At 44.4% G+C, this 23,455-nt stretch overlaps 1 protein-coding gene and 1 long non-coding RNA gene across 2 annotated transcripts; both read right to left on the reverse strand.

Annotated features, from left to right (window-relative positions):
* Window positions 1–93: 93 nt before the first annotated feature.
* LOC121850722 lies at window positions 94–3,454 on the reverse strand. Its single transcript, XR_006085723.1, has 2 exons — window positions 3,382–3,454; window positions 94–2,072 (listed from the first exon to the last, which is right to left on the reverse strand). It is a non-coding gene; the product is annotated as an uncharacterized LOC121850722 (long non-coding RNA).
* A 319-nt stretch (window positions 3,455–3,773) lies between these two features.
* On the reverse strand, window positions 3,774–18,844 carry iffo2b (intermediate filament family orphan 2b). Its single transcript, XM_007897912.2, has 9 exons — window positions 18,192–18,844; window positions 12,866–12,926; window positions 12,033–12,128; window positions 9,578–9,718; window positions 8,654–8,802; window positions 8,040–8,154; window positions 7,063–7,152; window positions 5,543–5,673; window positions 3,774–4,613 (listed from the first exon to the last, which is right to left on the reverse strand). Exons 1-9 carry the CDS (start codon window positions 18,842–18,844, stop codon window positions 4,508–4,510), a joined length of 1,542 nt encoding a protein of 513 aa, XP_007896103.2. The 3' UTR covers window positions 3,774–4,507.
* Window positions 18,845–23,455: the final 4,611 nt, after the last annotated feature.

The following is a 23,455-nucleotide window of genomic DNA, read 5'->3' on the forward strand; positions in this document are numbered from 1 at the left end:
ATCTTTAAAGTGAACAAACAACCCACTCACTTGACACAAAGTGAGAAAATAATTCCAGCAGATTGTTGAAATCAGAAAAGCAGGTCAAACAGATTTTATTTAAAATTCTTTAATTTCAGCAACACAAGTTGGCTACAAATTCTTATTACAATCGTTCTCGTAATTACAATCGTTTTATCATGTTTTAAAAAAATAGAAACTAACACTTCTAAATTAATTGTAAATTAATTAATTCCTAGCATGTATTAAAATCTCAGCTCAACATTCAACCGTATTGCAGACAAATATTCTTTTTGAAATCAAGTGGTCAGCAATGCTTTTAGATGTGTCTCAAACAAGATACACAAAATAAGTCAGATAACACAGATATACTGCTCATCGACCCCCACACCACCATTCAGTCATTATAGCCCCAACCTCAACGCTCTTTCCTTGTCATCTCCATCCTCAAATCACACCTTAAACCTATCTCTTTACCACTCCTGTAGTAACCACACCACCTCCACACCAGCTTGGCATTCAAATCTGTTACTGTAAAGTCTTTCGAGACATTGTCCTTTGCAAGTTATTGTTGTCTTTAAACAATCATTGATTGGGAAATGTCACAAATTGCTCCTTCATACAGAGATAAATTGGAACAAGACACTTGAATTTCCTGAATGAATCACCGATAATGCTGAAAATCAGATAGTTACAAGACACTATGGTAGAACATTGCATAGCAAGAGAGAAGGGCTAACACACTTTAATACCTGTGATGACATTTTTGGATAATAGTACAATAGTCGATGCATTAAATAAAAATGCATTATGACCATTATCCACACTGTCTCCATAACAGATTAGTGCAGAGATTGGGCTCTCAACTGCGGATATGTTATTGAAAAAGAAACTGGAAGGAAATGGTGAAAAGGTGGGTCGTTGTACTTAAGAACATAACACCAACAAAATTACATTTATAGAGCGTCTTTCACGTCGGGAGGACGTTCCAAAGCGCTGAAATGGTTCTCTTCAAAGCACCAAGTCACCCAAAGAGCTGTGTGATTCAGAGTAAATCAATGATCGAATCCTGCTGACTCAGCAGCAATTACATGCAGCACTTTGGAAGATTTGCTTTCTCTTTTTAAACTTTTGTACCCTATTCATAGAGATTCCAAAAGCAAATCCAGCTTTACCCTGGGCCTGACAGTGAACTCATGGGGGTGTCTTTCCGAAGTAAATGGTGTTATACGAGTGTAATTTGTTGTTGTTGAATGATTGGGACACAGAAAGGTAATGAATTGTGTTATTTAATGTCTTTGAATGCTGTTTGTCGTCAGAACAACATCTCTGCTGTTGACACTGTTGCAATACAGGCTTTAAACCTGGGATTGATTTATGCGCTTTCATTAGTGCATTCCTATAATTTCTCACAGCTTTGGTATTATAAATTAAACAAATCATTTATAGATGAAATCCAGTCATAGGTTATTTTTGCTTTGAATGAGTAACTTTACTTCTCGAACATGCTTGCAATAAAATCGTTTTGCACTTGCAACAAAACAGCTACACCGTTTAATAAAGTCTTACATTTAAAATTAGTCACTGCACATGATAGATACCATCTCTAAAGCATTTTGAGACATTTTGACATAACAGAACCATAGAAAATTACAGCATCATGCTGTATCAAATGTAAAAATTATTAAAAAGGCAGGAATAATTGTTGAAAGCTGTCCTTATTCACCTTAATACCTTTAGAAATAATTAATTTCTAACCCTTAATGTAAACAATAAACCATATGATCTTTCAAGAGCTCCTCTGGAAGCCGACCTGACTCTTTCGACCGACCCCAAACTTCAGCTTATGGTGTAATAGCTTACAATGGTGGCTACACAACTATTAAAATCAAAATAAGAGATTAAAGAGCCTGATTTTATAAAAACATTCGGTTTAGGTTAAGTGAGACGTTTGGATTTCTACCCCATATAAGGATATCGCCACGTGGTCAGGGGAGCATGCGTCTCTTTGACAGACTGTGGAGACGTCCAGCGAAGGATGCTGTGGGGTCCGCCTGGTTTGTCATTAGTTCCTGTAAAAGGAGCAAATAATAATGATGATCCGTGCATTTAATTTAGGGTCTTATGTCTTCAAGACATCTAAAAGCGCTTCACAGAATATACTGTACACTGAATTGACTGTAAATTTGGGCGAAACATGCATCAAATTTCATACAGCAATGTCCTATAAATAGTCATGGATTGAGTGACCTAATTGTTATTATCAATTTTTATTTGAAGGGATTATTACCCCCAGAAAACCAACCCGCCAATCGACTTAACAACCGGATTCCTACTTACTTCTACGTAAACAGACTAATGTGGATTAAGGAAACTTGCCCAACTTTTCGCCCTGCCCTGCCCGGGAATCAAACCCGGGTCCTCTCACTTGCAAGGTGAGTGCTCTAACCACTAAGTACAGGACTCCAAATTTGATAAACATCCTCCTACATTTCTCATTGTTCCTGTCAATTTTGGGTACTCAACAAATTAGATCTCCAGATTCCACTGGCTAAGCAATAGGCAAACATGCCTTGAAGGCTTTGCCTACCAAAATATCACCTTCGACTCTCAATACAAGCAGCTGTCACAGCCTGAAAGATGAGGTTGTTGAATTTGATCTGCTGGGATGGAGAGTCAGTGGAGCTGATTGAGGATATGGGCGATGGGCTCATGGAGCCTTGTATGGCAGAGGACAAGGGCTGCAGTTTGTGTAGCGAGGACCTGGAACTTTGCAATAATCAAGTCTGGATATGATGGAGAATGTGGGGGTCTCCGCAGTCTTACAGGAGAGGTTGCCCCTCACCTGGGCAATGATGTAGAGATGAGGGAAAACTGAGCAGGTGAGAGTCTGGCATCGTATGTGAGGGATAGTTGGGGATGGGCAGTGGGTTCCACACCGGCATCGTGAGCAACTCTGCAGGTCAGTGCAGTCAATGCCTGAAGTAAGAAGTTGCTGATCGAAACCAAGTGAAAGGACCTGGGTCTGATTCCCAGGCGCGGCAAAACCTTAGACAGGCTGCCTTACTCCACATGCCTCTGTTTAACTAGCAGTAAGTGGGAATCCAGTTGTTAAAATTTGCGATCATTTTTCAGGGTAACAATCCTTCTGTGAAGCGCCTTCAAAACAAATCTGAACAACTATTTCAAATGCAAGGATTATTATTATTTATTAATCATAGAATCTTACAGCACAGAGGGAGGCCATTTGTGCTTGTGCCGGCTCTTTGAAAGAGTTTTCCATTTAGTCTCACTTCCCCGCTCTTTCCCCATAGCCTTGCAAATGGTTTTCTTTTCAAGTATATATCCAATTCCCTTGTGAAATCAAACTAATTTGCTCACCAGACATTCGGGAACCTCCAAACGGCTGCTGGGCTACAACTGAGCCTGTTGACTTGTCATTGATGTAGAAGTTGCCAGCATAATAATAATCCTTGCATTTGATATAGCGCCTTATCACATCTTCGAGACACCTCAAAGCGCTACGCAGGATATACTGTAAATTGTATTGACTGTATATTTTGTGGGTGATAAACAAGATGAAGCCACAAAGTCCCATTGAGTCACACTCAGCTGCACCATGAATACAGCTGCACGAATAAAACCTTTCAGAATATTTCCAAGCAGGATTGAAGGAACGCACTAATGAATGAGTCAACCCAAGAGATTTTAGAAGCTGTTTTTTTTCTTGGAGGACTTTTCCTTTAAAAGGGGGAGGTGGCGGAAGGGGGGGGGGGGGGGGGGAGAGAGAAAGAGAAGAGTTGTAGGTAATTGAATAATTCGACCTGAGAAACTACTTCAACCTAAATTAACACAGATAAGCAGCTTAAGATCATAAGACTGATTCTGGATGATGACTTTCCAAATACAGCAACTATCTGCTCGGAGCCCCGACAGCAGATTGGTAGCTGTCACCCATTGCCTGAGCACTCTATATATGAGGCTGCGGTAATACAAGTGCAGCCCTTTGGCAACACAGGGTACAAGAAATTATGAGGCTGTTAATATCCACACAAGTGGACGGAATGCACCAAACCTGGCCGGACAGTTTCAGGATCTGCTATCAGTTGTGGGGGGTAGGTTTGATCAGATTATATATATTACAATCTCAACTGTCATATTAACCAGCCTGTAAATAAACCATCTATGTAACAGACACTACTCATTTTCAAAAGACACTTCTAATATTCTTTCTGAAAGTCCAAAGAGTTCTCTATTCAGAGACACAGGCTCTTCACTTGCATAGTAATAAACACAGTGGTGGATTGCTGCACCAGTTGGGAGTCCTATGTGCCTTTCAATTCTGTCAGATAGCATTCTGTACAACTATACAAATGTACAGCACCAATCCTCAGGGCTTTGATGCAAGCACATAAAATAAGGCCCTCATTCCTGGCACAATTGGGTCAAAGGTCATTGTATCAGTACAAGCCAGGTTGAAAGTCCGTCTCATAAGTTTTCCCATTCATCAGCTCACTGAGCTGTCACCTTCCCCATCTCTCTCAAGCTCGTCCATGATTTCATCTGTGTTCCCTGAGTCGCTGCTCGCTGCAGAGCTGATTGATGGGGATTTTCTGTCGAGGAAGAGAAATGTCACTAGTGTCAGAATAAAACCAAAACTTAAACAACAACGTACATTTGTATATCACCTTTCACGACAGGAAGACAAACAAACAATCTTGTCTTTCAATTGTCCCACAAACCTGCACAATTGTAGAATGAGCAAAGACAAGCCAAAAGGGGAAATTTTCTGAATGAGGGTTGATACCTCCCAGCGGCCAGTCACACAAAAGCATTGGCTTCATCATCAGCATCAATCAGGGAGAATTGGGAAGACAGACTTCAAGAGTGGACAGATAAGTTGCAGATGCAATTTAATGCAGAGAAATGTAAAATAATACATTTTGGAAAAAAAAAACAAAGGAGGTCTACTTCAAATGATAAAGTTCCTCACTAGAACTTGCAGTGACGTAGCACCCAAAAACAACTTTGATCACCTTGACAGAGATAGTGCTGGACACTGAACAGAGAGGGAGAGGAAGGCTTGATCCTAATCATAGTCAAAGAAACAGATTTTAGACTCTTTTTGAAGATAGAGATAGCTTTTGAAGGTAGACTAAGGGTTGAGGAAGGGAGTTCTTGAGGGTGGCGGATAGTGGCTGATAAGAACCATAACACAGGGAATGGATGCAGACCATGCAGCTCATTCAGTCAAGCCTCCACCATCATTTTACTACATCATGGACGATCTGTAAGCTAATACTGTTTCGCTGCCCTTTCACCATTTCCTTTAATACTGATTAATTGTGACAGTTTTGCTTGTACACACTGACTGAAGTTGTAGATTTGAAGACTGTGCTCAAACTCCAGCTAAGATCAGCACCTTATGAGGGTAATTGAGACAAATATTGCAGAACAATGTACCTTACTGGTTAGAGAGGTACAAATGCTCATTTGTCCACAAATCTGTTCACCATATGTAACCATGGATAGGTTCTCTCACCTGCCTCCCGACTGTTTAATGAGTCGCCGACAGGTTTCCATCTGCACATCAAGGCCACGTTTCATGCTGCACATCTCCATGTATTCATGCAGGTGCCGATTCATGTCACTCTTGGCACTTGCCAACTCCAGCTGAACGGGCACACATCATAATAGAGACAATAATAATAATCCTTGAATTTGATATAGCGCCTTATGTCTTCTAGAACTGACAAGTGAATTGACTGTAAATTTGGGCGAAACATGCATCAAATTTCATACAGCAATGTCCTATAAATAGTCATGGATTGAGTGACCTAATTGTTATTATCAATTTTTATTTGAAGGGATTATTACCCCCAGAAAACCAACCCACCAATCGACTTAACAACTGGATTCCTACTTACTTCTAGGTAAACAGACTAATGTGGATTAAGGAAACTTGCCCAACTTTTCGCCCTGCCCGGGAATCAAACCCGGGTCCTCTCACTTGCAAGGTGAGTGCTCTAACCACTAAGGTACAGGACTCCACTACAGCTTAGTAGTTAGAAATAGAAAAAAAAGTAGATTTGTTTCTTTATAACCTTAAAGATGCAATACTCCCATATTATTCATCACGTTTGCTTATAATAGATTAGTGTCCTTCCCAGTTAAAAAGTCTAATGTTGAATATTGGTTATTTCCTTTGCCATTTCATATCGAGTCATAGTCTCTCATGCATGGTCTAAATACTTTTATTCGCTGAATATTTTCTGGCTTACAAAGCCTGTTGTGTGCTCGCTGATGCACTGATTCAGGAAGTGTTGCAGTGACACACTTGGCGTGACTCCAACTCGAACATCGCACTTTGTTGGGTTGCTTGAAATTGCTACCTTCCTTTTCTCATTCATCGATAGACTGTCATAATGTGACCACCTTCTCAATAGTTACAAGCTGCTCTGCTGCGAGCTCCAAATGTTGTTCTGATCCTTTTCCAATTAAACATATCGAACAGAGCATTTCATAACAGAGCTTTTGTCGTGATGCTAACTCAGCTAATTTAACCTTCCGTGTGTCTCTTAGATATAAGGCAACTCCTATCTTACCTGAGTATACGTTATGTTGACTTTAAACTTTATAATTTAGCCACAATTGTGCAATTCACATTAAATCTCATTTACCAGTTGCCACCATTGCCTATATTAATATTTTATTTTGGATTTCTGCATGTACATCTGAAAGGACTTTACTCTTTAACAAACATTGTCACTTCCTGCATGTGAAGAAGGCAAACAGAGGGAGAACTAAAAATGGTAGAATATAAACATGTTGGTGTGTATGTGTGAACAGCCAAAATATACACGACAGCCTAAGCTGTTTAGCTCAAATTTTCAAATGGCAATGTTAAAATAATTTTAAAATATTTGTATTCACAGCATTTTTTTAAAAAAGAACAAGATATTTAACAGATACCAGACTGGTTTTGCGATAAGAACACTGAACGATTAATGACTTTATTTAAGGTGCAGAACTCCATTGAAGGAGAATATAAAAGATTCTCACCTCTATTTGATCAATAGTTTCTTGATATTCTTTCTCTCTAGTTTTGAAGAGCGATTCTGTTTCTTCAATAACGGTTTCTATAGTTTCATCCTACAAACAAACATGCATAAAATACAACCACTCTTCCACACCATCAATACAAAAGAAAAACTGAAATAAAAACAGACATTTACTGCACTGACCAGTTTCCCATTGCCCAGTTTCCATGTGCATAATAGGATTAAAAAGTTGCTACCAGATGTCTTGGGAGACAAAGTGATCAGTAAGGAACCCTGGTACCAAGCCACCCAATTTGAGCAGATATCACTTTAATTAATACAGAGCAACTGCACAGCTAATAATCTTTTCAGTCCCTCCTCTGAAAGTAAAACATAGAAACAGGAGTAGGCTATTCAGCCCCTTGAGCCAGTTCTGCTATTTTATAAGATCATGGCTGATTTATACCTCAAGTCCAGTTATCCGCCCTTGTCCCATCTCCCTTAATACCCTGACCTAACAGGACAGGAACTTCTACAAGCCAAAGTATTCCCTCCATGAGTGTGCAGCCCAAAAAGGCCCAATTCAGCTCACTTTGACTCAACTGAAGTGAGACACTGTTTAGCAATAACAATACTCCAGTGCAAGGGTGGGAAATACTCCAGGGTAAAACAACCTGATGACCTGGACACTTCCGGTGGAGGATCTAGCTGTGGCAGCAGGAAGCTGTGCCACTCAATACCATTTGAGATCTTATGGGTCCAAACACCACATTAGTAATTAATAATTCTTACATTGAGTATAGGGCCACTCATATGGGGAGCAAGACTCAGTGATTCACAGGATGTAGAGTGCAGTGACTGTGTTTTGTGGGTAAACACTTGATAACAATGCTCCAATGAATAGAACTTAAATAAAGAGCTTAGTTAATTAAGATCACACTAATCTTGCTGTAACGCGGAACACATACATAGATGCCACGTGAATGCATTCTGGCTTACCTCTGCTGGAGGTTCCACTGCGCACTCTGAGAAATCTTCCCAAAGCAGCAACGTTTCTTCATTTTCTTCCCAGCTCAAACTGTCACAGTCATCCTCAATATCAAATGTTTCTCGCCTAGAAAACAAACCCAAGAAATGTACATTAATTCCAGATACAGATGTGTGTAAAACAAACCAAGGTCTCCAAAACACAATCCTTTCCTTTCATTTAAATGGGCTTTGGGACGTCCTCCCGACATGAAAGGTGCTCTATAAATGGAATTTTGTTGTTGTTGTTTGATGTTGCTTCTCTTGTATTAAGAACAATTAGAAACCATGAAAGTGGGTGTGTGTGAGAGAGGAAAGAAACACACACACATTTATGTATGCATTCACACGTGCAATCTCAACTTTCATTGAAAGCAAAATAAATATCTACTTAAAGACAACTGCTCAGTTTGCCTACAAATGCAGTTACTACACTTACATATTTCAAAGGGATCGAATATGTTTCGCTTTTAAAACAAAGCTTTGAAGCAAAAAAACAAGTTCGCTACACGCCAGCTTTTTTAAAAAAATTCCTGAGTCGGAGGAGCTAAACTGGAAATGTTATGAAGTGTCCTATGAATACTCACAGCTGGTTTAGCATTCTCTTCATTTCATCGGTTATATTAAGTGATGTGCTGACATCATCATCGGACTGCCGTGTGGTATCACCGTCCGTTTCCGAGCTCTCGTCATCAGTCCCTATTTTCTTCTCTTTCTTCTTGCTGACTGTCGCCACCTTAAAGGGAGAGGAGAGAATCTGCATTATAATAATAACAATCCTTGCATTTGGTATAGCAGTTTTCACGTCGGGAGGACGTCCCAAAGCGCTTCACAGAACACACTGTAAATAAATCAAATCAAAGGCATTTGATGTAGCGCTTTTCACGTCGGGAGGACGTCACAAAGCGCTTCACAGAACACACTGTAAAGTGAATTGACTGTATATTTGTGGGCAAACGTGGCAGCCAATTGCGCACAGCAATGTCCCACAAACAGTCGTAGATTGAAAATGACCAATTTATTATTGTTTTGGTTTTGGAGGGTTATTATTAGGCTCTGTGTGGAGTAAGGAAACTTGCCCGAGGTTTCGCCCTCTGCCTGGAAGTGAACTCAGATCTCTCGCTTGCAAAGCGAGTGCTCTAACCACTGAGCATTGACTCTCAAGGGGTAGAATTGCAACACACAGGGCAAGAGAGACAATGGGAAGCAGCAGAACATTCAGAATCAAGGCCACTTTAGGAACCGGTCCAAGGCTGGAGTTGTGGCAGTTGCAGCCAATTCCATATGGACAGAAAGTCACTTTTCTGTAAATCTTTTAATTATTTTCTAGTTCTTCTCCGACACGCCCCACCCCACCATCTCCTGAAGTTATTGCCTCATTTATGTTTGAGTCCAATCCCTTACCCAAGTGGCCAATCTTCACCTGACGCTGTACAGTGGGTACCACAGCAATGTCACATCTCTGACTTTGATGCATTTTACACAAAAATCCAACCCTCATTTCTATTCACCTGAAACATCTTGCTCATGTCTTCAGAGTTTCGCTGCTGGGCCACATCGCACAGCTTGGCTGTGATGTCAATCCTCCGGCAGATATCCATATCAACTTTCATAGCCTTCTCTTGAATTTTTGTATCCAAATCGGACATTTGCTGAAATGGGAAGGAAGGTAACTTTTAATCAGCTTTTTTTTAAACTACTGTGGGATCAGATACACCTTAATTCAAGGCTAGGGTCTCGCAGATAAATGGTAAGAGCAAAGGTCTGATGTCAGCAAAGCACATTCATTAGGAATTCATATTTGAATCTAAAACCATTAGAACATGTATTGTGGCACACTGCCTAGATTGAAAGGTTGCATATTTAATAAGCTTTTTGAGAAGCACTACAATTATTTTCCCCATCATATCCTATAAGTGGCTTCAACCACACAACACTTGATTTGCTGCTTAATCCAGCATTCGAAAACACAGTTGGTAAAACCAAAATGTCCCCTGATGCCAGAATACTATTAATCGAACTTTTCAGTACGACACTAGGCTTTTCCCTAAACTGGTTGAGACAAAACCCAACACTAAATAGTCATTGCTTCTCATCAGAAGCAGGGAACTGATAGCAACCACAATTACCAGACAGAACAGACACAAAAAGGAATTAAAACAACTCCCTTCCTGCCTTTACTTTACATTATTTTAACAATGCACTATAAGCAATTCATTTCCATCCATAAAACCACAATAAATATTTTTACAGATGACATTAGTCTTGTTTTAATGGTTTTCTGAGAAACTACGTTAAGCTTCAAATAAACCCATAATTTAGTTTAAAAACAACAAATGACACATGTAGAATAATAATCCTTGCATTTGATACAGCACCTTATCACATTATCAAGACGTCTCCAAGCGCTTCACAAAATATATTTTAAAGTGAATTGATTGTGTATTTTGTTGGCGAAACATGGCAGCCAATTACACACAACTATATTCCACAGTCATGGACTGAGTGACCAAATCTTTTTTTGAAGGGGTTATTACCCCCGGAAAGCGATCCACTACTCAACTAATAACCGGGTTCCTATTTACTGCTAGGTAAATAGAGGCATGCGAATGAAGGAAACTTGCCTAAGGTTTCACCCTGCCTGGGAATCAAACGCAGAGCGGGGCAGCTCGAGGGGATGAATGGCCTACTCCTGCTCCTAATTCCTATGTCCTCTCGCTTGCAAGGTGAGCGCTTTAACCACTATGCTACGGGACGCCACATAGCGCCTTTCACGTCGGGAAACAAAGTCTGAAACTCTCAGCTGGTCAGTCAACATTACATCAAATAGTCATCCTATCTGCTTTAGAAATCTGACCAATAATCTCACATATTTGCAATTGAGCAATCCTCATACTCCTAATGAACAAAAATTGTGTTTAGGAAGCAGAATACAGTATAACCTACCGCCACCAGGGTTTGCCAAGAAACAAAGTTAAGCCTCTATCGAAAGTGTTCCAGGATGCAAGTCTGGTACTGTCAGACCAAGGTGACCCATGTGCAAGATGTAACACAGCACAAAGCAATCTATGGCAAATATCAGACTAATGATAGGCAGTAATTTACTTGTTCTTTGTTAAAACATCTGTCCAAAATAGGATTACACGACTCTGTACCATTTCCCAAGAGAGTTTGACTCAAGTTGATTCCATTTTTCACTATGATTCTATTTTTCAGGGCAGTCTATGGGGAGAAAGCGGGGAATGGGATTGATTTGGATAGCTCTTTTCACAGGGCCGGCACAGACACGGATGGGCCGAATGGTCTCCTTCCGTGCTGTATAATTCTATGATTCTGAAGTTTTTTTTCACAAATTCACAGTCCTACAGGTCACAAATGCTTAAACGTTCGTCTAATTCTTGTCTTATGGGTTTATTTAAAGTTTATACTGTTCAGAGCAATAACCCCCTAAAAAGAATGTTGTTCACTCAATCCTCGACTGTTTGTGGGACGCTGCTGTGCGCAATTAGCTGCTGCATTTTGCCCACAAAATATACAGTCAATTCACTTTACAGTATATTCTGTGAAGTGCTTTGAGATGTCTCGAAGACGTGATAAGATGCTTTATCAAATACAAGGGTTATTATTATTTCCTTAACTCTCTCACTGTAGGGACAGGATGCACAGGTATTAATAATGCACATGCCTCCTTATACATTACTTCTTCCATTGTGGCATCTAACAATACTTTGTATACCCAATTCATCTTTCTAGCTCATTTTCCAACTGCAGTCTCGTCAGCTGATGTATTTTAATTCAAATGAACAGTTTCTGGACAGTAATGACCAACTCTACTTTGAGTTGTAAAATAATCCCTTACTGGGATACAGTTATTTGACAGAATAACAGTACAGTATTTTGTCAGCTTTAATCAGCCACTCGAGCAATTATCAGATGCTATTTTGCGCTCACCTGTAAAGTACTTACATCAGTCATCAGGCTCTTAAACACAACTAGCTCGGACTTCAACTTGTCCACTTTCTCACTGAGCTCCTCTTGAATGGCGTCAGCTTCTTGAGCATCCTGCAATCATAAGCAGTTAGGTAACGGGCCAGTCAGTGCTAGGCGTAGCTCTGTGTACAATACGCATGGGACCAGGGAACTAAAACCAAGAGTACGTTTACAGGGGCACAGCTTGCTAATCAATATGCATGAAACATATCAGGTCAATGCTTGGCTGCAGCAAGTCAAATAAGGCACTGGATTGCAGGAGATAGAATGCAAATCAGATTGTGTAGGTATGGGGGTTACTGCAAACAACCAAACAATAGCAAATGTTTAAGACAGGAAAAGGGAGTTATAGGCTGGTGAGTTTCACTTCAGATGTCGGGAAGCTGCTTGTAGTCATAATAAGAGGTGATCTTGTGAAACACTTAGGTATTGTGGTTGTTTCCCTTTTCTAAGTCCAGAAGGTGACAATGACTCAGAATATTTAAATTATTATCTACTCCCAGACAATGTGCAGTAGTCGTGTTTGTTTCGCCCTCCTCAATGTTAGTATAACTGTGCAACCAGCACACCGTAGATATAACGCTGTTGTTTCCATACAAGCTTGTTAACAGAACCTTCAAAAACAAACACACTAATGTTTTTTGGTCCAAGAGTCACCGATCCATTATAGATTTCCTATAAATTTTTTCATGGTAAGGAACTTACCAATTCCTAACCCATAATACATCTGCTACATTGTAGAGAGAAAATAGCCCCAACAGTGCACATAATGGATTAGTGTACATGAATTGTATATTTTTGCTTCTTACCACTTGTAATGCAGACACTATCTCTTGCAGATGTTGCCTTAGACTGTGCTCTTCTTCCCACCTAAAATAAGAGGATAAGAAGTTAGGAAATCAACACTGTCAGCTCAGCCCACCACACTGGCCTGAATGGCCCGCTTCCATGCCATATGTCACATAACAACCAATAAAATGAGATTAGAGTGCAGAAGTGAGCAGCAAAAGTGCAGATAGACAGAAGTTTTTTAAAATCATTAATAAAGTAAACAAAGAAATGATTTCCACTGATCAGCGAATGAGTAACTAGAGTAACTGGAGAAAGAACAACAAGAAGATTACATTTGTATAGCGCCTTTCACGGAGGGAGAAGAGGGGAAGGGGGGTGACCGATGGCATGGTCAAAGAAGAGGGTTTTGAGGCAGGACTTGAAGGAGAGTAAGGAGGGGGCGAGACGGAGTGATTAGATAGACAGACAGAGAGGAAGTTCTGAAAAGATTGACTGGGCTCAAAATTGATAAGTCGCCAGGACCAGATGGGTTTCACCTAAGGTTGCTGTGGGAGATACGGGTTCAAATAGCGGAGGCTTTGGCCATTATATTTCGATCTTCATTGGACACAGGAGTGGTGCCAAGAGACTGGAGAGCGGCTAATGTTACCCCCCTCTACAAAAAGGGGCAGAAAGACAAACCCGGAAATTACAGGCCAGTCAGCCTAACCTCGGTAATAGGAAAACTACTGGAGACCATAATCCGGGACAGAATAAATCTCTACTTAGAGGAACATGAGGTAATTAGAGACAGCCAACATGGATTTGTTAAAGGCAAAAATAGAATTTTTTGAAGAGGTGACTGCGAGGGTTGATGAGGAAAATGCGGTGGACGTTATTTACATGGATTTCAAAAAGACTTTTGACACAGTACCGCATAAGAGATTAACACAAAAATTAGAGGCCCACAGTATGAAGGGGACAGTGGCAGTTTGGATTAAGAACTATCTTGAGCGACAGAAACCAGAGGGTGGTGGTTAATGGGTGTTTCTCGAAATGCAAGGAGGTGTGCAGCGGTGTCCCCCAGGGATCGGTATTGGAACCACTGCTCTTTCTAATATATATTAATGATCTGGACTTGGGCATAGAGAGCACTATTTCCAAGTTTGCAGATGATTCAAAGTGAGGTCGGGTAGTAAATAGTGAGGAGGACTGTAACCAACTGCAAGCAGACATACACAGAATGGTGTAATGGGCTGACATGTGGCAGATGGATTTCAATGTGGATAAGTGTGAGGTGATACACTTAGGTAGGAAAAATGATAGGAGGCAATATAGACTTGGTAGCTCAATCTTAAGGGGGTGAACGTACAGAGAGATCTGGGTGTTCAAGTAAGCGAATCATTAAAGGTAGGGGCAGGTAGATAAGGCAGTAAAAAAGGCATTTGGTGTACTGAGCTTCATTAGTAGGGGCATAGAGTATAAGAGTAGGGAGGTTATGGTTAATCTGTACAAAACACTGGTTAGGCCTCAGCTGGAGTACTGTGTCCAGTTCTGGGCACCTTACCTCAGGAAGGACATTAAGGCACTGGAAAGGGTGCAGAGGAGATTCACGAGAATGATACCAGGAATGGGGAACCTTAGCTATGAGGACAGTGGAGAAGTTAGGACTTTTCCCATTAGAGCAGAGAAGGTTACGCGGGGACCTGATAGAGGTCTTCAAGATCATGAAAGGTTTCGACAGGCGAGATAAGGAAAAGCTGTTTCCGCTGGTAGGTGTGTCTGTGACCCGCGGTCACAGTCTTAAGACATCTACCAAGAGAAGCAGAGGGGAGGTTAGAAGAAATGTTTTCACTCAGCGAGTTATTCGAATTTAGAATGATCCGCCCGAAAGGGCAGTGAAGTCCGATTCGATAACAGCTTTTAAGAGAGAACTGGATAGGTATCTGGGGAAGACGGGTTTGCAGGGTTATGGGGAGAAAGCTGGTGATCGGGGTTAGTGAGAGTGACGCTCTGTCAAAGAGCCGCACAGACTCGATGGGCCGAATGGCCTCCTTCTGTGCCGTAACATTCTATCAATCTATGATTAGGGGATGTAATTCCAGAGGTTGGGGCCAGAGCTCATCAAGATGCCCCACCGAGAGCAGTGATTGAGGCAGAATCCAGGAAAGCTTTTAAGATGGAATTAAATAAATATCTGGAAAGGAGAAATATAAAAGGGGACGAGAAAAAGGCAGAGGAATAGGATTAAACAAGACAGGAATTTCATAGCGGACACATCCCTCCCTATGGTTTTATACAACAACAACTTGCACTTATATAGTGCCTTCCAGGTAGGGTAGCATCTCAGAGGGCACAAAGTAGTTAGAAAATCTCAATCAATTAACAAGTAATCCTGAGCTTGGTTCAAACTTGCCACTGAGTCAGAAATGTGTTGGTTCAGGATCTACAATGGGACTTTAGGCAGTGTTAGGTGGAGGGGAGGAGAAGTGCTGCATATCAGATATAGTTTTGGATGAACGGTTATAAATTGGACACTGTCTATCTTTGCAGTGGATATTAAAGTTCCCATGTCTTGGCACAAATAGCTACTGCGTTTGCCTACATTACATGCGGAGACAAGGCGTGATAATAGTGTTTGCTTGTGAAGTTCTTTGCCACACCTTGATGTTATAAAAGTGGCTTCAAAAATTCTTTCACTTCAGAATGCTCCAAGTTAGAAACTATCGTGTGAGTGTTGGGAAGAGCGGGGCGCAATCTGATGTGAGAAACGCTTTGTCCCAAGGAGAAATTATTAAATTCTGAAGCACTAGCAGTTTACGTTGTAGGTGGAGTGAAAGTTCTCGGGTGCCCTTTGAATCGAGCGCTCTGGGACGCTGCCCTGCTTGAGGGGTGCTACATAAATGCACGTTGTTGTTGTTATCGATCTGCCCCAATCATCTCATGCGCCTCCTGAAACGTGCATTTGTTGTCATTTCCTTTGCAACTTTTTGCTAATGTCATTTTTAACAGCAAAGGTGTTCCAACAGAGAGCAAAACACTTCAAAACAAAACAGGAGATTTGTCTGGGGTGTTGCCTCCAAACCCGCCTCCAGCCTAAGGTGCTTGTACCTCAGAATAAAAGAATTTCTCCTCAGGACAAGGCGTTCCTCATCTCAGGATTCCACCCAACCCTTCTCAACGCACGCATTCATTTCAAATGACATCCTCTGATTAAAAATGCAAGAATTTAGTCTTTGAATCGCTGATGTTGATGCATCCAGCCTGCTGTGCCTTGAAACAAGTGGTTGCGTCTCTACTTGCCCGCAAAGATTTAGCACCCGGCAGATTCTCAGTCAACAATTCAAGCTAAAATACCAGAAAACCCACAGTCACACCCATAGCCTACTAATCACCTGCTCTTACATTCTTCCATGGGTGCAGTTACAGTTAACATTACTGAATGTGTATGGAATATCATGTTAGGTCAGCTTTTTTTTTTGCACAGACATGACCATTAAAAACTAGCAGCATCGTGAATTCATGAATCAGTTTAAAACTGAATATACAAATTCAACATCTGTCATGACCTTCTGTTTGGAACCGTTTGATCCACTCCACTTAAAGAGCTAAACCTTTGTGGACCGATTCAGGCCTAATTCAGATCAACTGCCAGGGAGCAAAAAATGAGACGTGCAAAGCTAAGGCTACATCAATAGTCTACGTTTTTACAAAGTACACACTCAATCCACTTTACAGTATATTGAGACGCATTGAGACGTCACAAAGACGTGATGAGGCACTGTATCAAATGCAAGGACTATTATTATTGTGGATAAATTGGACTTGTGTAAGGTTGAGTTAGGAAGGCCAGTTAGGGAAATCATGTCTAAATGTGACAAAGATGCCAACAATTTAGAGATGGCATCAATCATAAAGCCTACATGAGATATAAGCAGCAACCTTTCTAAATTTACACAATTAGCAATTTCTTAGTGAAATCAACCATTTGGTCAGCTGGCATTTCATGTTGACTGCATTGCACACCGAGAAGCTCATAGGCAGTTCCTGGTACCTGCCATCGACCAGATGTCAAAAGACCAACTAGTGACTATCCTCGGGGGTGCGGGGGGGTGGGGTGGGGAGAGGGATTGCGGAGGGAGCAGGTAAGCAACAGCAACAAGAACAAATTACACTTGTATAGCACCCTTCACGTTGGAAAGACACCCCAAGCAGTCAGGTGAGTCTGCAGCATTACTCGGGCACTGCTGATGACAGCCCAGCCAGCCTGGCTCACTGGTGGGACAGAGATTCTTCCCACTCAGTTCAGGTTGACCCTGCAAGCCAAAGCCTAATGGGTAGGGTGACAAGCAATGGGAGACAATACTCTTAACTTCAAGCTATGCAGTTTTAGTTGGTTAAGACTCCAGCAGTTACCCCAACGCACACTCGGAGGTTCCCAAGCCTTGGCTCTTATTTACCTTCTCCTAATGCACACTCTGGAATTAGATTACCAGGAAGCATCCTTCTAGGGACAGAATGCACATTCCATCCCAATAAATATCTCTGGAATTTCCATATATAGGTGTGATGCATGGAGCTCGGTTTGGTTTGGATACTCTTAAGCGTGGGTGGGTTTCCATATGTTAGACAACCCAGCTGACCAAAAAAAAAGGATATAAAATAATCTTGTTTTACTGTGTCACATTTGCTAACGTGTCTCTCTCACGCACAAACATCAACAACGCGCAGAACCAAGTCAAACCTGTGGTCCAACTCGGTGATGTCTGCTTGCCATTGCAGCTCTCCAGAAGTGATGACGGACCAAGCTGTCCGGCCCATCGAGGGGTAAACAAGCCCTCGAGAAACGTGACCATTCTCGTCACTGGTGTGACTAACCCGACGAGCGGTTCAAGAACACGCGCCTCGCAAGCGAGAGGACCTGGGTTCGATCCCCCCCACCACCCCGGGCAAGTTTCCTTACTCCGCACGCACGCCTCCGCCGTCCAGCGGCAACCCCCGGCTGTCTGCCGGGTCGCTTCGGGGGCGGGGGGTAGAGAACTAACACAAATAATAATTTGGGCCACTTCAATCCGATCCGATCCAATCCGATCCACGACCCCGTTTCGCGGGGGGGGGAGGGGGAGGTCGCCGCGGCTCGCGGGCGGGCGCGCACGCACGCACGGTCAGCGCGGTGACCGCGCCGCAGTCCGGCCCGCGGTGACCGCGCTTCGGAGACGCCCGGAAGAAGGGGACCGAGGCTGCGGATCAGATGCAACGGATTATTATCATTATCATTATTATCATCAATAACTTATGATTACGTCTATTTTTTTTCGGGTGGGGGGGGGGGGGTGAGGGGGGGGGAGTGGGGGGAGGACTTACTTTCTCCGGTACTCGTCGCGCTCGCGCTTGACTTTGGCCAAGACGTTGTACAGGGCGCGGATCTCGGGGGTGATGGTGTCGATCTGCACCCCGACCCCGTCCGGGTGGGTCCACGACACGCCGGGGCCCTGCAGGGTCTCCAGGCCGCCGCCCACCTTCCTGATGTGGGTGAAGCTCCAGATGGTGCCGGGCAGGCGGCTCGGGTAGTGGTGGGCCAGCGAGGCCGAGGCGGCGCCCGAGCCCGGGGTGTAGTTAGCCCCGGAGTGCGGGTAGGCGCCGGGCCCCCCGGGCTGCGGGTAGGCGCCGGGCCCCGGGCCTCCCGGCGGGTAGGGGCCGGCGCCGGGCCCCGGGAGGTCGCACGACGTCTGGGTGGCCACATGGCGGACCCGGCCCAGGCGGCGGGCCCGGGGCTCGAGCGCCGACTGCAGCCGCTTCTCCAGCTGCCGGTTGCGGCGCTCGAGCTCGTGCACCTTGGCCAGGAAGCAGCGGAAGCGCAGGTTCAGGGTCTTGAGGTGACTGATGTTGGAGCCCAAGTCGTTGCGCAGCGCCAGGGTCAGCGGGTTGGGCTCCGACAGCCCCCCCGACACCCCGCCCCCGCCGCCCGCCGACAGCGACAGCGACAGCCCGCAGCTCAGCATCGCCGGGTTCATCATCCCCCCCACTCCTCACACCGAGCGGCAGCGGCTCCGGCTGCTCCTTTCCGGCCTCGGGACACGGGCTGCGAGTGAGGCGGCGAGTGAGCGAGTGAAGCGAGTGAGTGAGTGAGTGAGTGAGTGAGTGAGGCAGTCGGTTGTGCCCTTCCCTCAGACCCCACTGCGCTGACTGACCCGCGGCCCGCGCCGGCAGCGCAGTTACAGCGGCTCCCGAGAGGCGGGACCGAGGGGCGGCCTCTCCCTCTCTCTCTCTCTCACTCTCCCTCTCTCTCTCTCCCGCCCTCCCGCAGCGCGTCATCCCGACAGCGCCTCCAGCGCCGGGACACACCCACAGCCACCGACTGACTGACTGACTGCCCACAGAGACAGACACACCCGGAGCACCAGCACCGGCACCACCCCCCCCACACTGCACACACTGTACACCACCCCCCACACACTGTGCACCACCCCCACACACACACTGTGCACCACCCCCCCCACACACACACACACTGTGCACCACCCCCACACACACACTGCACCACCCCCACACACACTGTGCACCCCCCCCCCACACACACACTGTGCACCCCCCCCCCACACACACACTGTGCACCACCCCCCCCACACACACACTGCACCACCCCCCCACACACACACTGCACCACCCCCCACACACTGTGCACCACCCCCCACACACACACTGTACACCACCCCCCACACACACACACACTGCACCACCCCCCCACACACACACTGCACCCCCCCCACACACACACTGTGCACCCCCCCCCCCCACACCACTGCACCACCCCCCCACACACACACTGTGCACCCCCCCCCCCCCCACACACTGTGCACCACCCCCACACACCACTGTGCACCCCCCCCCCCACACACACTGTGCACCACCCCCCACACACACTGTGCACCACCCCCCACACACACTGTGCACCACCCCCCCCCCACACACACTGTGCACCACCCCCACACACACACTGTGCACCACCCCCCCACACACACACTGCACCACCCCCCCACACACACACTGTGCACCACCCCCCCCACACACACTGTGCACCACCCCCCACACACACACTGTGCACCACCCCCCACACACACACTGTGCACCACCCCCCCCACACACACACTGTTCACCACCCCCCACACACACACTGTGCACCCCCCCCCCACACACACACACTGTGCACTACCCCCCCACACACACACTGTGCACCACCCCCCACACACACACTGTGCACCCCCCCCCACACACACACACTGTGCACTACCCCCCCACACACACACACTGTGCACCCCCCCCACACACACACACACTGTGCACCACCCCCCCCCCACACACACTGTGCACCACCCCCCCCCCACACACACTGTGCACCACCCCCCCCCCCACACTGTGCACCACCCCCCCCACACTGTGCACCATCCCCCCCCCACACACACACACACATACACAGTGTGCACCCCCCACACACAACCCCCCCCACGTCTGCACCAACACCCCCCTTCACACACACACTGTGCACTAATCCCTCATAGACACACACTGTGCACTAACCCCTCAGAGACACACACCGTGTGCACTAACCCCTCAGACACACACTGTGCACTAACCCCTCAGAGACACACACCGTGTGCACTAACCCCTCACAGACACACACTGTGCACTAACCCCTCACAGACACACACCGTGTGCACTAACCCCTCAGACACACACTGTGCACTAACCCCTCAGAGACACACACCGTGTGCACTAACCCCTCACAGACACACACCGTGTGCACTAAACCGTCGCAGCGATACACTCAGAAAGGTAGACAGGAGAGTTGAGGGCCAAACAAGGTGGGGTGTGATGCTGTCAGCGCCTGAGGTGAGGCACTGACCGGAGCTGATCAGGAGAGCCTCGGTCTTGTTGATGTTCAACTGTAGAGAGTTCGCTCTCATCCAGGACTGTCAGGACAGCAGTGTACACACCAGATCCCCACAGTATACATCAAGTGGGATCTGAAAATTGTTCACACTCACAACAAATAAACAAACTTGATTTAATGGTGAACCAAAGCTTTCGCAAAGAATTACAAACAATTAGTGTTTGTCACAATATGATTAGATACATTAAACTGAGGATTAAACTGAGAATAAGATGATTCCAGCCCAAACCTTTGTAAGGTATTATTATTATTATTAAGCATGCAAACAAATGTTCACATGCACAATAAATAAGCAGTTATTGATAATAAATGGATGTGGAGACTGGGATTGATTCCAACTGCCTTGGGTGGGTGAAAAAAGCAATTAATGTTTCTAAAGGTAGATAAATACCTATTAAGGAAAGTACCTTCAGCAACAACCTGCTGTCAACAACCATCCTGGAACAGTCCCGTGCAACCAGTGACCATACTTTTCAGCGTACAGAGGTCAGGTCTGGCGGGCATTGGCAATGGGCTAAGGAGTCGAGCGGAAGTCTACACATGGGCCATGGAATTTTTGCCCACAGAAAGAGTTACGCTTTATATTTTGTGACTGATTTATTACTTCATTGAAACTAGTTTGATTTAAGGGTTTGTACACGCACTGTGTTTTATATCGCTCAAAGAAGCAGTCGGCCTAAATCTAATGGCTGTGATCAGGGTGGGAGTGCAGGTCATTAAAGTGCATGATAAAAATCTTGTATTTTTATTATGCTCTGCGGATTTGGATTGATTTATGTTGTTTCACAATTAATTGTTTGTTGTGGCCAACACAGGAAACCAAAAGAGCATTGCTTCAATGATGCCACTTTGAGTGTCTTCTCTGTCCTTTTACTATAATAATAATAAAAAAAATTGCATTATGTTTTGCATTTGTTGCTGTGTCCTTTCCAGATCTCTTGGCTCTCCTATACTCTTTATTACTTCTTTCTGTATATTCTTGGAAGTCCTGAGGTTCAGGAATTAGAACAAGCGAGAGATCTTTGTTCGATTCTCTGCAGGGTTAAAGATTGGGCAAGTTTCCTTAAATACGTCTGTTTATCTAGCAGTAAGTCGGAACACAGTTGTTAGTCGATCGGCAGATCCTTTTCAGGGGGCAATAATTCCTTCAAAAATATATAACAATAAATTAGTTACTCAATCCACAACTGTTTGTAGGACACTGCTGTCCGCATTTGGCTACCGTCACCCACAAAATATACAGTCAATTCACTTTCCAACATACTCTGTGAAGCGCTTTGAGACGTCTCGAAGACATGATAAGGCACTATATCAAATGCCAAGATTATTATTATTATACACTATTTACAGGCTCATACGAGAAGTTATTTGCTGAATAGGTGCAGCAAAGAGATTGGTAATGAATACACCATTCTTCTGAGCCTTTCTACCTTTCCTATCCAATTGTATGTGACCAAAGCATCCTTAATCGCTTTGCAAGAGACCTGAGTTCAATTCCAGGCAGAGGGCGAAACCTTGGGCAAGTTTCCTTACTCCACACAGAGCCTAATAATAATCCCTCCAAAACCCAAAACAACAATAAATTGGTCATTTTCAATCTACGACTGTTTGTGGGACATTGCTGTGCGCAATTGGCTGCCGCGTTCGCCCACAAATATACAGTCAGTTCACTTTACAGTGTGTTCTGTGAAGCGCTTTGGGACGTCCTCCCGACGTGAAAAGCGCTATATCAAATGCAAGGATTATTATTATTATTATTATTAATATTGAATTTTATATCCAGCCCCGAACGGATCGATTTCAAGATCCTCGCACCTCCTTAACCATCCGATCTGCTTACCTCCCCACTCCACCACCCGCTGCCTCCGCTTGGCTGGCTCTGGCCTCCTGTTTGTCCCTCGTCCCTACCATTGGTAGCCGTGCCTTCAGCCACTACGCTCCGAAAGTCTGGAACTCTCCCCCTCAATCCCCCTGCCTTGCCCCCTCTCTCCCCACTTTCAAATTCTGCCCAAAGACCTTCCCTTTTGATCGTGCTTATGGTTAACCTCCCCCCTCCCTCCCTCCGTGTCAGACTCCACCACCGTCAAACGCTCTGGACCGCTACCAACATGAAGGGCCTTTTATCAATGCAAGTTGTTGTTATAATATGCAAAAAGAAAATCTTTGGGATTTTTCAGATTATAACCTGAAAGTCCTTTGTATATTAAAACACACACTTTTAAAAAAAATTAGCCTTTTGATTTTTTGGGGGGGCTTGGAAATGACAAGTGCAAAAAAGGGCCTCACCACACCCAATGTAGGAGTATGGACTGGTAACATTAATTCCCAGTAGAACAACTTGTTCATAATTACGATAATTTATGTTGCCGCTTATTCTGATCACGAACAGGCAGCTGTGCTTTGACTAGCAATTATATCGCTCAAACTTGAAAGCCAGAAATGTTACACAATTCTTCCACCCAGGAGCTACACACATTCCATAAACCAGCTTGCTTGTCACCTGGTTACACACTTTTGATAGCAGGGAGTCAACATTTGTACATACAAAAACTACAGTAACCGCTGGTTAATTATACACTTACTGAGAAGATTCAGTTTGATTAGGTAATTGCACTGTCACATAACTTAAAACAAAACAAACCCAACCTTTCTCATAATTGCTTTACTTTCTACGATG

This window comes from Callorhinchus milii, unplaced genomic scaffold (assembly GCF_018977255.1).
Source record: "Callorhinchus milii isolate IMCB2004 unplaced genomic scaffold, IMCB_Cmil_1.0 Scaffold24, whole genome shotgun sequence".
NCBI lineage: Eukaryota > Metazoa > Chordata > Chondrichthyes > Chimaeriformes > Callorhinchidae > Callorhinchus > Callorhinchus milii.